General features: G+C 29.5%; 1 protein-coding gene and 1 long non-coding RNA gene across 2 annotated transcripts; one reads left to right on the top strand and one right to left on the bottom strand.

Annotated features, from left to right (window-relative positions):
- Positions 1–39: 39 nt before the first annotated feature.
- On the bottom strand, positions 40–551 carry LOC119611445 (larval cuticle protein 65Ab1-like). Its single transcript, XM_037967022.1, has one exon. The coding sequence runs from the start codon at positions 460–462 to the stop codon at positions 145–147; it is 318 nt and encodes a 105-aa protein (XP_037822950.1). The 5' UTR covers positions 463–551; the 3' UTR covers positions 40–144.
- A 6540-nt stretch (positions 552–7091) lies between these two features.
- LOC119611446 lies at positions 7092–13045 on the top strand. The gene is made up of 2 exons (XR_005232064.1): positions 7092–7375; positions 12893–13045. It is a non-coding gene; the product is annotated as an uncharacterized LOC119611446 (long non-coding RNA).
- Positions 13046–14049: the final 1004 nt, after the last annotated feature.

Genomic DNA, 14049 nt, shown 5'->3' with positions numbered 1-14049 from the left:
AAAAACTTTTCAGCTACTTAAAACAATTAAAAATCAAGATTTTTATAAAATTTTAAAATTCATATTTATTTATTTCTTTTTGAAAAATCATAAACTATTAAATTATTTTAAACAACAATTTAACAATTCACTTCATACTTTCACTTAATGTTCGGGTTTGGGCAAATGAGCACCTTCGGGTTGGAAACCGTTTTCATCGGCAACATAGTTAACGGTGAATTTTTCGCCAGTCTTTTCATCAACCCAGGAGTAAGAACCGTGAACAACGATGGCTTCGTGTTCAGAGCCAACATCCTTTACCTTACCTTCGGCATCGTGATGGGTACCATCAGAGGTTTCGGTAAGGAATCTGAAACCCTCAGGTTCAACATCAGATTCTTGGTGAACGATTTCAGCTTGGTGTTCAGCGGGAGCAGCCAAAGCGAGGGCGAAGAGGGCAGCGAAAACAATGAAGAATTTCATTTTGTTTAAATTGTTGTGTATTATTCGTTTGTTTGGTAAAAACTGAATGATGATCTGTTTCCAGAATCTTGGATTATTTATATGGAATTTCTCTCGGGACTTAAGAGAATCTCTCTTATGCTTTTTTTGTTGTATGCAAATTACTCCAAAAAAAAAAACTGGATTTAATTTTAATAGTTTAAATATTAAATTATTGCATTAAAAGTAAAATTGTCACAAAAAAAAATGTTTTTTGTTTAAATGCTACGAGTTTTTATGCAATAACTTTTAGAAACCTGATTATTTCAGTTAGAACGCTTTCATTATATTCAAATTTTGCTAAAAATGTCATAAAACATTACCTTTATGTGTTATTCCCGATATTCTGCTAAAATGCTAACAACCTGTATTATAAAACATCAAATGTAGAGAAGTTTCGCATATGTTTTAAAATTATTTAAACAAAATTAAACTTTTAGCTAATGTTTAGCTACAGAATATAAATTTAAATCAAATTTTATATAAACCCCTCACACACACAACATTTTATTAATTGTTATCCTTGCATTATTGCCACCACTACCACCATCACCACTATCAGATGATGTTGAGCATAAAAATCAAATGCAGACATAATGTTGAAAAAGCAGCTATAACAATAACAACAAACTTTTGATTATTTATTTTTTCCATTTTTTTTTTAATACAATTTAATTTAAAAATTTTCACACACTCAACGACTAACAAACATGTTCAATCATGTCTTACTCTTAAGCGAGCAACCAGTCAGCAATATAATAAAATAATCCAAGTAAAATGGATACAGACGATAGAATGAGACATCATTGAGCTCTACACTAATAAAGAATTTCTTAACTGTTAGTTAAAGAGAAACTAAGTAGTGTTATCGAACAAATAAGCAACTTAAGTTTCCGACCATATCATATTTTTTATTGCAACGATTGCGGCTGAACCTTAATCCTACTTTCAATGTAGAGAATTCTAAAATTCAACACGACAAAGATCTTCAGCCCTAGTTCAGTTCTAGTTCAGTTGTAGTTCAGTTCTAGTTCAGTTCTAGTTCAGTTCTAGTTCAGTTCTAGTTCAGTTCTAGTTCAGTTCTAGTTCAGTTCTAGTTCAGTTCTAGTTCAGTTCTAGTTCAGTTCTAGTTCAGTTCTAGTTCAGTTCTAGTTCAGTTCTAGTTCAGTTCTAGTTCAGTTCTAGTTCAGTTCTAGTTCAGTTCTAGTTCAGTTCTAGTTCAGTTCTAGTTCAGTTCTAGTTCAGTTCTAGTTCTAGTTCTAGTTCAGTTCTAGTTCAGTTCTAGTTCAGTTCTAGTTCAGTTCTAGTTCAGTTCTAGTTCAGTTCTAGTTCAGTTCTAGTTCAGTTCTAGTTCAGTTCTAGTTCAGTTCAGTTCTAGTTCAGTTCTAGTTCAGTTCTAGTTCAGTTCTAGTTCAGTTCTAGTTCAGTTCTAGTTCAGTTCTAGTTCAGTTTAGTTCAGTTCTAGTTCAGTTCTAGTTCAGTTCTAGTTCAGTTCTAGTTCAGTTCTAGTTCAGTTCTAGTTCAGTTCTAGTTCAGTTCTAGTTCAGTTCTAGTTCAGTTCTAGTTCAGTTCTAGTTCAGTTCTAGTTCAGTTCTAGTTCAGTTCTAGTTCAGTTCTAGTTCAGTTCTAGTTCAGTTCTAGTTTAGTTCTAGTTCAGTTTCTAGTTCAGTTCTAGTTCTAGTTCAGTTTAGTACAGTTCTAGTTAGTTCTAGTTTAGTTCTAGTTCAGTTCTAGTTCTAGTTCAGTTCTAGTTCAGTTCTAGTTCAGTTCTAGTTCAGTTCTAGTTCAGTTCTAGTTCAGTTCTAGTTCAGTTCTAGTTCAGTTCTAGTTCAGTTCTAGTTCAGTTCTAGTTCAGTTCTAGTTCAGTTCTAATTCAGTTCTAGTTCAGTTCTAATTCAGTTCTAGTTCAGTTCTAGCTCAGTTCTAGTTCAGTTCTAGTTCAGTTCTAGTTCAGTTCTAGTTCAGTTCTAGTTCAGTTCTAGTTCAGTTCTAGTTCAGTTCTAGTTCAGTTCTAGTTCAGTTCTAGTTCCGTTCTAGTTCAGTTCTAGTTCAGTTCTAGTTCTGTTCTAGTTCAGTTGTAGTTCAGGAATATGTACTATTATTCCGAATTTATTATACGCGAATTTATGTGAACATTCAAGTGTGTATGGAAAATACTTGCATGTGTGTTATGTGTATGTGTGTGGTTAAAATATTTTTCTACCTGTACAAATTCATTGTTCCCTCTTTGCTGTAGCTGTTCCTGTTGTATTGCTGTTGGCTTGGATGCATGTTTGAGTATGTGTTGCACAAAATATTTGTTTGTTATTGCTGTTTTTACTGCTGCATAAAACACAACAACAGCATCAAACGTTTAAGCCGAGTTCTTTACTATGGAAAAAGGTTATTTTTTAAATGTTGGTTTAAATATTGTTTTTTAATTTAAGTTTAATGAATACAATATTATATAGAAATTTTAAATAATTAAATTTTGTCATTGTAAAGCGAAAAGTAAATGGTTAAAACAGACAATTTACAGTTAAAAAGTACTTCGCAAGTAAGTAAAAGTAATCTTAAAGAAACAATTTAGTAATAATATTCATAGACTTATTTGGTCATGGCTTCAGATACCATTGAATACTTTTACAATATAGGATATTTCAAATAAAGGATTTGCCAACTGAAGCCATAGTGCAATAAACTTAAACCATTTAACAATGCATACCTTCCTATACTTGCAGTGATAATTTTCCCAAACTAGTTTTAAAACACTAAATGATTTCAGGGAATTTGTTCAATAACTAAAATCAACAGCGACAACTTAATTAGCACACGTTGGGTTAAATCCCAAAAGTCAAATAAAATTAATTAGACTCCTAGAATAGACAACAAAATTAGGTAGTGATGTATGAAAATTACTATGTTTCATTTTACAGTTTTTGCCATAGAAAGGGTATTTAGGTAGTTGGGAGAGAAATACGGATGGTCGGACATTTCTACCAATTGGCAGTTAGCGGCTTAAATCAGAAAACCCCAAAACAGAAACAAATACCGTACAGAAAACGGAAAGAATATAAAACAACAAAATGTCCTTCAACTCAATTCAAATTAAGGCAAAAACATTGAAATGAAATTGTTAGCAAAACTACAAAAGAGAACGAAAGTAAGAAATAAAATAAAACCGCAAACAACAGCAAAATAATGGACAGCATCGATAAAATATAATTTTTACATAAGCTATAAGTAGATTGCTAAAGAAAATTTATGTACGATATCGTAGGGGATTATCTGGAAGATCGAGACCATTAATTCGAGCTTAGGCGAGGGAAGTATAAGATAAGTTGTGAAGGGTCTCATTTCCTTTCTTATAGAGTATTTTGTATTAACATACATGGGTTAAATTGGTTAAGGGGTTTCCACTTAAAGATCTGTGAAAAAAGTTGGTATTTTGCCTTTGTTCTAAAAAAATTAAACCTATTCCCGCTGTTATCCGTAGCTGGAGGGCTAGAGCTTCTGATATTCAGAAAATTTTACTGTTTATATGAAATACCAAGAACCACAATATATTCTTCATTGGTTTATTGTGAACACCATTATACTGGAAAACCCAAATGACTTAATCATTTATACATAAATATGTATAGTTAAACCGTTAAACTAATCATATCTGAGACTCGACGATGTTGAAAAGATTTCTTCAGGACTTTGATTTAAACTTTAGAGGTAAGAGAATTGCTGTATTCTGCCCTATAAACCTTTATCTATCTACAAGATAAAGATATCTCGATCTATATATTAAGGCTCTTAGATACTAAGCTCCGTTGGATTGATACTTCGGCAGTTCTTGTCTATGATTGGATGTAAGACTAACAATATCGATTGGAATGCTACGGGGTCTGGAAATTATCTTTAGTGGTACAAAAATACAGGACCGACAATCTACCCTAATAAAATTGCACCATTAACAAAATACAGATCTTTGGGTCTTACGATTTAGATATTGAGAAATTAGTCTATTCTTGGAAAACCAGAATGATTTAAGTGCCTGTACATAAGATTACTCCGATAAACATTTTGTATCTACAACTGGGTAGGTTCTTGATTTTATCTTCAGAGGGGACAGTTCACTGGATTATGCTTTTACCATTTACAAATTCCAGAACGTATATTCTTAATTGATCAATCTAGTAGAACTTCATCATACTTTAAACCACAAAGGACTTATATTTTCGTACACAAGTCAATTATTTTTTTGAAAAGTTTAAATCTTGATATTACTCTTAAGAAGGCCCCAAGTGAGAATATAGGACACAAAGTCTGTTAGATACAGTAAGGGGGGATTTGAGAAGCTGACTTTTATAAATTATATTCAGATGTCCTAATCTTTTTATTCACTTGAGGGTCTGGGCGTCAAAGCTGCACTTAACGCTGAAAGTTGAATGAGTAATATAACTGAGCATTATTGAATGAATCTTGAATTTACTCCATCCCTGTGTCTGCGAGAAGTACCCTATTTTATTTTTGACCCGATTTTGATGATTTTCAAACGAATGTCTGATAGAAGTATTGAAAATTAATATCCCGAAGTTAACTTCAGAAAATTTATGCCATACAGACAAATCGATTACTATATATTTATGTATATAAGGAGTAGACCCATCTTAGAATGTATAGATTACAAAAATATAACATTAACTTCTGACACTGTTTAGACGAAGTAGAATAATTTGTCAAAGGCGTCAGATCTCTTGGTACAAGACTCTCCAATTTTGACTTCCTTTACTAGAAGTAAAGGATTCTTGTACCAAGATCTCTTGGTACAAGACTCTCCAATTTTGACTTCCTTTACTAGAAGTTGGTTAAAGCAAACTTTCTAGACATAAGTAGTCTGATAAAACACAGAGGAAAATTGGTCCGCGAACACAGATCGTTTGGTATAAAACTCTTTTTAGGTCTCAAATGTTTTAATACTCTAAGGCTTTAAAACATGGTTCTTTCGATGACCTTGACTTTCGCCACCTTTGGTAGAAGTTTGTTAAAGCAAACTTATTGGGCTTCAGGCTCTGTTCAGACAATGAATTGGTGCTCAGCCTCAGACCCAAAACTCATATTTGTTAGAACGCAGCGATCGGTTCTTTCGAGGACAAGAGTATTCACAAAAAAGGGTTTAATGGCCCGATTTTGAGAATACCGACTAAGACCCAAGTGCTCAATATTGGCAGCAACATATTAATCTTTGTCGATAGTCAAGCGGCACTTCTCTCACTAAAATCTTATACTACCGCTTCCCTATTAGTTAGACAATGTAAGAAGGATTTGTCAAGGCTGGGTATCCAGTCTGACATTACCCTTGTTTGGATCCCTGCGCAGGCAGATGAGCTTGCCAGAACGGGATCTGCTCTTGACATCTCCAACGCCGTTTCAGTAGCAACTCCGTTAAGTTTTATCAAGAGCAATATCCACGGATTCTTTCTTGAAAAGGCTGAAAATAGGTGGATTAACCTAGACACATATAAAGGTTCCAAGCTATTGTGGCTCTCCTTCAATGAGAAACGCACAAGACACCTTATAAACCGAAGTAGGCGGGACATATCGAAGCTGTTAGCAGTAATAACAGGACACTGGGTAATAGGCAGACATGAAAGTCGGCAGTTGCAAAGACAAGTAAAAGGAAGAAACGGTCTTCCATCTCGTCTTTGACTGCCCAGCCTCTGCCCGTAAAGAGAAACCGCTTCCTTGGCAATTACTTCATATCTAACCTTGGTGAGATATCTGGGTCTTGGCCTAATGATATCCTCAGATTTCGCACAGCTACAGGCTGGATCTAATCCTATAAATACTACATTTGACGAGTGGAGTGGTCCGGTCAAAACGTAGTCTCTTCGACTCTACTTGACAGTTCGCGTTCAGTGAACTACCACGTTAACCAACCAAGATCCAAGTTGTTGGATTCTATATAAAATATCATGTATAGAACCAAAATTTCTAAAGAAAATATATATGTTATTTATGGGAATGGGAAATTTTGTCTTGACGCACGGTGTATTTATGAATGTTTACTTTGTTCAAAAAATTTCGTGTCTAGTCTTAAGAGGGCTTATGTTTTAATAATAAATTGATTATGCTAAAGCGAAGTGTTATCCTACATAAAGCCTGAAAACTGGATTAACCCATAAAGTAAGAGAGACAACAGAGAAAAACCTCCACAAACCATAAACAAATTAAGAAACAAAAATTTAAAAAAAAGGCAGAAAAGAAAAGAAGACAACGACACATGAGACGCCAAACTTTAAATTCAAATGTGCTAATTGAGGCGAAAAATGGCGTTAAATACTACAACTAATAAAAACACAGCAGCAGCAACAACAACGACGACAACAATAACAAGAATATTTTATTTTTAGCAGGTAGGGAGAATATTAAAACAGGTAAATTGGCTGCAACAACAAACTTAAAGATACTTTTATGTTTGACAGCAGACAAGTATGAAGGCAACATGTTGATAAGTTGTGCGAAAGTTGGATAGCAACATTTGGAAAATGAATGAATGAATTAGAATCCACACAGTTGTAAGGAAACTTGTAGGAAGGTTTGAAGCTTAACTAGCATGTTGGAAGCACATTAAATTCTTAAAGCATAGTCAGTTGTGAACGAGCATTCAAAGCGTTAAGACGTGTGGGGTAGTTCGTACTAAAAACGTGAAAAAAATCGAGATAGAAAAATATATATATAATTTTTGAATATAAAGAAAACAGGAAGAAGATTCTTTTTTGTTGTTTTGAGAATGAAAAAGTGTTAACTGTTGTAAATTATAAGAAATAAACCTGATTTTTACGAGTCAAACAAAAAAAGTGGAAAAAAATTAATGATATTTATAAGAGATTTATAATAAAGATTATGTCATTGCAATTAAAGTGTAAGAGAAATATTTTTTTTAAAAAAAGATGGATTTTTAATTGAAATGTATTGAAAAAGTATCTTTAAGATGTATTTTTAAAGAGCAAGTTTTTGTCGGGAAAAAAAATATTTAAAAACAATTTTTAAACCAACATTATTGGCAACTGACGCGTTTAATTTCATGTTTTATTTTTTTTGGCTTGAAGTGACTGTTAAGCAGTTCTGCTGCTGCTGCTTTGACTGCAGTGCTTTATCAAGTTTTTTTTTTTGTTCACGCCATTGGCACTTTCCTACCTACAACCTGCGTAGAGTCGTCAGTCTGTCATTTTGTCTAAAATTGAGCAGTGAATACGATACATTAGTGGCACCGTGGGTCCGTGTTAACAACAATTAAATGTTGTTTTAACAAAAAAAAAAACGAAATAAAATCCAACTGCCGTAGTGTCTGGCTGACTTCAAACCTTTGCTATACAAAACTTCTTTTTGTTTTTCTTTCCAACACACAAAGCCAACCATCAAACGCAACCAACAACCAAACTCTTTGTAATATGTGGCAGCATTAGGGTGGTAAAGTTGTGGCAACATTAAAAACAAACAATCCCCGGTTGGCTCCACTGTCAATTGTATCTATTACTTTTCATGTTGATGTTGTTGTAACTTTTTGAAACTACTTCAGTGTAGTCCATACATTTGCAAATGTTTAATGTCGAACGAAGTTGTATGTCTCAGTTCAGTTAAGAGTGACAGACGGTGAGTGAGTGAGATTTGCGCGTGTATCTCGCACTTTTTTCGTTATTCGTTGTTTTCTGTAAATATACATTTTCGTATCTATGTGTGTTTAGTATCTCAGTCCGGCACTTTGTCTGTCGTTTATACTGATACAACATTGGTTTGTCAGTGTATATTTTAGCGTCTCATTGAATTTATAAGATTTTTTTTTATTATTATTTTTGCTCATGGCTTGTTTTTTTTTTTTTTTTGTACATTGGCATTGTAAACGTGAGTGTAGTCTATTTGTAGCAGTGTTTGTGTATCTGTGTGTGTGTTTTTTTCAAATCTATCTGTAAGTTGGTGTGTATATATTATACAATCAAAAAAAATATTGTCGTCGTACTGTTGTAAAAATACACATAAAAATAACACAAAATAAAGAAAAACCGGCAAAATAAAATAAAGCAAAACATTTAATCAAAAAGAAAAAAAAGCAAATACTTTGAAATTTAGCCAAAAAAAAACAAAAAACGTACATGTGAAATCAGCTGTTAAGCACAGTATTTATAAGATACATTTCTCAGTGAAATTATAAAAATAAAAGTATCTAAAAGATATTTTAAGTGTCAATCTAAAAGCTATTTAAAACAAATGTGGAAAAAATCTTTTAAAAGAAACTTCTATAAGAAAATGGAATTGAATTTAAAACCAAAACAAAGTTTAATGTAAAAGTATCTAGATACTTTTAAAAGAAAAGTGCAAAAAAACCAACAAAATCAACAAATATCGAAAAAAACTATAAATTAATGTTAAAATTATTAAGAAAGTTTAAGATTAAACATAAAAATCAAATTAAAATCAAAAACTAAAATCTCAAAATTTTTAAAAAATTTAGATAAAATTAAAAATACTATTAAAGAAACATAAATTTTTGAATTTTTTTTTTTTTTTAAATTTGTGAAAAGTGTTAAAAATTTTCAAATTCAAAAAATTTTCAAATAAATTATATAAAAATGTGTTAAAAAATTCCTTAAAAAATCGGATTATGGCTCAAGACCTTAAAAAAATTATGTGTCTTTTAAAAGCTTTTTCTTTTCTTAATAAAAACATAAATATTTATTAACTAAATGGTTTAAAAAGGAAGACCTCTTAAACTTTCAAATGCTGTTTAAATTGATAAAATAAAAAATAAATTTGAAAATAATGCAAGTGTTTAAAATTTAGCTTGATTTATGGCTTTAAACAAAAATAAATTTCCAACGAAATTTATTAATTTTTAAAGACTTTAATAGAAGACCCTAATAACCTTTAATATGCAGTCATAAACAATGAAATCAGACCACAGTCTCCAACGTTATGAAAGCTTAAAATTACAGATATGAAGATATAGAAACTGTTAAGAAATGGACTTTTAAAATATGTGGTTACAATGTGGACATCATGATCTATCAAATACTGATAAAATTATTAAAATCGTGTTGTAGTTTCAAAAGTTAGGGGCGTTCAAAAATGCTTGATTTCTGAAAATCAAGTTATGAAAGCTTAAAATTACAGTCATGAAAAAAATGTATTTTAAACAAAACTTTTAAAGAATTTAAATGAACTTTATTAAATAAGAATATATAGTGTTTTACAAAGTAGACATCTTGATCTTTCAAATGGTGCTCCAAAGGAATACGTGTTTGAATATATTTTTTCTGAAATTTTTCATTTTACATTAAACTATTATTAGAATATTCTTAAACTTAATTAAAATTTTAAAGAAACTAAAGAAAACCTCTTTAACTTTCAATTGCTAATGAAATTGTTAAAATCGGTTTGCATTTCAAAATCTTATATATGTTCCAAAATGCGTAATTTTGGAAAATTAACCTTTGCAATTAGGGAGAATAAAAGGGGAAAAAATTAGCTTTCATATTTATCTAAAATTAGTAAAATCTACTTTAACATTAGAAATTGTTAAACTCGGTTTGCATTTCCAAAAGTTATGCATGTTTAAAAATCCGCAATTTTGGAAAATTAGTTTATTAAGCAAATTAGATAATTAGAGATAATGGGGAATAAAAGAGAAAAATATTAAAATCTAACTTCAGTTTGTAAAGTTGTTAAGAGTAAGTTAAGATGCCACTTACTTCTTCATAGACGTCCTCATGATCTGTCAAATGCAGTTTAAATTGATAACATCGGATAACAGATGTAGATGTTCTAAATGTTCAAAGCTACTTGACTTGTGAAATTTTCGCCTTCTTTATATAAGGCTATATATATATGACCTTTAACTTTATAAATTCTGCTTAAACAGTTCGAAAAGTTGGAAAGACTTTAAGTTGATCGCATGGCCTCTCAAATGCTAAATGTTCAAAGTTACTTGATTTGTGAAATTTTTAACTTTTTTATATCTTAAAAGAAATCAATAGGGCTTCATATGAACCTTTTATTTTATAAATTCAGCTTAAATAGTTTGAAAAGTTGGAAAAGACTTTAAGTTGCAAAAATATAGATAACGAAAGTAGATGACCTTATAACAGCTGTAGAAATTCTAAATGTTCAAAGTTACTTGATATGTCAAATTTCTTTACTTTTTTATAAAAAAAACTTAAAATTTCAAAAATCTTCAAAAAAGTCATTAGGGTTTCATATGACCCATTACAAAAAAATTTTTAAATTCAGCTTAAATAGTCTTAAAGATTGGGAAGACTTTAGTTAGTTTGAAAGGAGAATGTACATATATACATACATCAAATTTGAAGAAATACAGCTAGACCTCTATCGAGCCTATTGTGCACTCCTTAACCAGTGCCTTAGATGAGAATCAAACCCACCACCTTCGGTCTACCAGACTAGAACACTAACCACTAACCTACCGGAGGCCACTGGAAAGACTTTAAGTTGCAAAAATATGGAATTCAAAGTAGATGACTTTATGACCTCTCAAATGCTGTAATAAAATCGGATAACTGTTGGAAAAGTTACTGTTAAAGTTACATAATTTGTAAAATTTTTATCATGACAACTTTTTACACAAAAAATCTTAAAATTTAAAAATCTTAAGAGAAATCAATAACGTTTCACATGGAATTCGTAGACGACCCCTTGACCTTTCAAATTCAGTTGAAACTGATGAATTACAGCTACATTTCAAATAGTTATGAATATTCAAAACTGAAAATTGTGTTTTTAGATTTTCTTCTTGATACTAACAGGGAAACCAATGACTTTTCATGTCGAATTCAAATAAGACCTCTTCACTATTCGAATGGAGAACTAATCAACTTTCATATGGTATGCAAAGCAGGTCTCTAGAAATTTCAAACTGTATTTAAACTGAATATTCAAAATTGCCTAATTTTTGTCTTAAGAAAACTGAAAATTGAGTAAAAATTTGTCAGATTTCCTCTCTAGTACTAACAGGGAAAGCAATGACCTTTCATATGAAATGCAAAGATTACCCCTTTATCTTTCAAATGCTGTTTAAATTGATTAAATCCTGCTACCATTCAAAAATGTTAAGATTGTTCAAATTAGCTTGAAATCTGAAATTTTTGTGTTATTAAAACTGAAAATTTTGTAAAATTGTTTCTCATTCCACTGATAAAAGATTAAATAATAACCTTTAATGTGGAATTCATTGAAGACCTCTTGACCTTTTAAATGTTGTTTAAACCTATGAAATCGAGTTGCAATTTAAAAAGTTGTGATTCCTCAAAGCAGCTTCATTCATGACACTTTTGACTTGATAAAACGGAAAATTGAAATTTGTTAGCATAATAACCTTTCATTTGGATTTTGAAAAATGAATGCTGATGACCTTTCAGCAGCTGTTTAGATTGTCAAAATCGGATTTATGTTCAGAAAGCTATAAATATATGATTAGAGATACTTTTAACTTAACAAAAACATACAACTCATGAATAAATCGCGAATATTCCATAAAAAGGTTTTGTTAATTAATATTTTTATATTTTTGAATGCTATTTAAATAGAAAAATCCAAAAAATAAATCAAGATTTATATTTAATAAATCATAATAGTTACTACATTGTATCTACAAAATGTATATTTTTTTTATTATTTTTTAATAATAGTTTTTTAAATGAAAATGACGCCAAAATTTCCCATATATATGTTTTTAATAAAAAAAAAAATCTAAAAAAAATATGTTTTAACATATATAGAACATAAATTAAATAAACTATTAAATAATAGTTTGTTGTTGTTTTTTCTAAAGAGTTTTAATATTAAAAAACAACATAAGATACAAAAGTATATTTAGCATGATAAAAAAACAACAATAATAAGAAGCCTACTCAAAATAGCTATAGATATTTATTTAGAATTTATAAATTTTTTATAAAAACATAAAAAATTAACTTGATTTTCCTAAATTAGCTAAAAGATACAAAAGTATCTAAAGCTATATACAAAAAAATACGCACATTTAAATGTAGAAAAAAGCTATAAATTATATTTATTAAAAAATATATATGGTTAATGATGAAAAACAACTATTTTTAAAGAAATGATTTAATAGATACAAAATTTTCTTGAAAAAAATCTTAAAGATATAAAATTAATTTTGAATTTTAAAACAAATCTACAAAATATTTTTAAAGATTTATAAAAATAATACATTAAATTAAAGAAAATATTGTTAAAATTATGAAAAATGTTCCCAAAATATCAAAAAGATACACAAAACATTAGGTATCTTAAAGATACTTTTAAAAATTTTCTACAATTCTTTAAAAAAAAAAAAAATCTAAAATAACAAACACCTAACTAATAATAGCTTTTTTTGTTTTGTTTTGTTTTTTTTTTTCCACAGATACGTGAAAAAAATCCATAAGATACAAAAGTATCTTAGGAGCTAAATCATTAAAACTACGCACAAATTAAGGCCAATAACAACAGCAATAAAAAACAAATCATATCTTTAATAAATAGTAAAGAAAACAACAAATTTTACAAAAAAAAAAAATAAACGAAAATAAATTTTTGAAAAAATAAATAACAAAAGCAACAAATTAAAATCTAAAGAAAAAAATAAATTAAAAAAAATGTGCTAAAAAATACTCATTTAAAAAAAACGAAAAATTTTTTAAATTTAAAAAATATCAACTATATAATAAATAAACAAAAAGTGAGACCAAAATTATATAAAAAGAAAAAATAAAAAACAAACTTTTTTAATAAAAAAATGTAAAAAAAAATTACAAAAAAGTTAAATTTCAAAAAAAAAAAGTTTTTTAAAAAAATCCCAAAAAACCTTAAATAATATAAAAAATCTAAAAAAGCAATATATAACTATTATTTATATAAAAAAATCCTAAAAATTTATAAAATTTTTATAAAAAGTAATTTTTCCATAAATTTCCTAATTCAATCATAAGAAACCCTTTAATTTCTCTTTCAAATTTGTTTTATAATAATTTATTACAACAACAACAAACGAAAGTGTTGTTAAACCCTTCATCATGGCCTTAAAACAGAATTTATCATCTTTTTATCTTAATAATACTTTTTTGAAATTCACCATTATCTCAGTGATATTGGTTGGTACATTTGTTGTCTCAACATCGGCTAAAAATTTGGATTTAGACTCACAACAACAACAACAGCTACAGCATCATAGTCATCATCACAGTCATAATAGACGTTTGCAACGTCGCGATTCTACTCCTACAGAATCGGCGAATCAACATTGTAATGAGGTTCGCGATTATTTCGAATCGATTGATATACAATTGCCGCAGCATTTTAATGAAAAAGGTAAGTCGAGGTTAAATATTTAAAAAAGAAAGCAAATTAATGGATTAGGGACAAAATTCAGAAAGTTTGGAAGAAAAACATTTTACAAAATCTGGAAATGTTTTCAATTTGTATAGGCACTATATGTAAGTCTGTCGACTTGATTGGTCTATAGTATGTACTGTTCTCTAGTCTATAGAGTAGTTTGGATTATACAATGGTCTGGTCTATAGC

Source organism: Lucilia sericata, unplaced genomic scaffold (genome assembly GCF_015586225.1).
Source record: "Lucilia sericata isolate MDLA Ls3-8-SP2 unplaced genomic scaffold, ASM1558622v1 Contig001452F_arrow, whole genome shotgun sequence".
NCBI classification, from domain to species: Eukaryota; Metazoa; Arthropoda; class Insecta; order Diptera; family Calliphoridae; genus Lucilia; species Lucilia sericata.
The sequence above is the reverse complement of the archived record's forward strand: the minus strand, read 5'-3'. Positions and strand labels throughout refer to the sequence as shown.

What these genes read in the sequence shown, in the direction of transcription:
- LOC119611445 (XM_037967022.1), bottom strand. Translation starts at nt 462, where the DNA reads ATGAAATTCTTCATTGTTTTCGCTGCCCTCTTCGCCCTCGCTTTGGCT.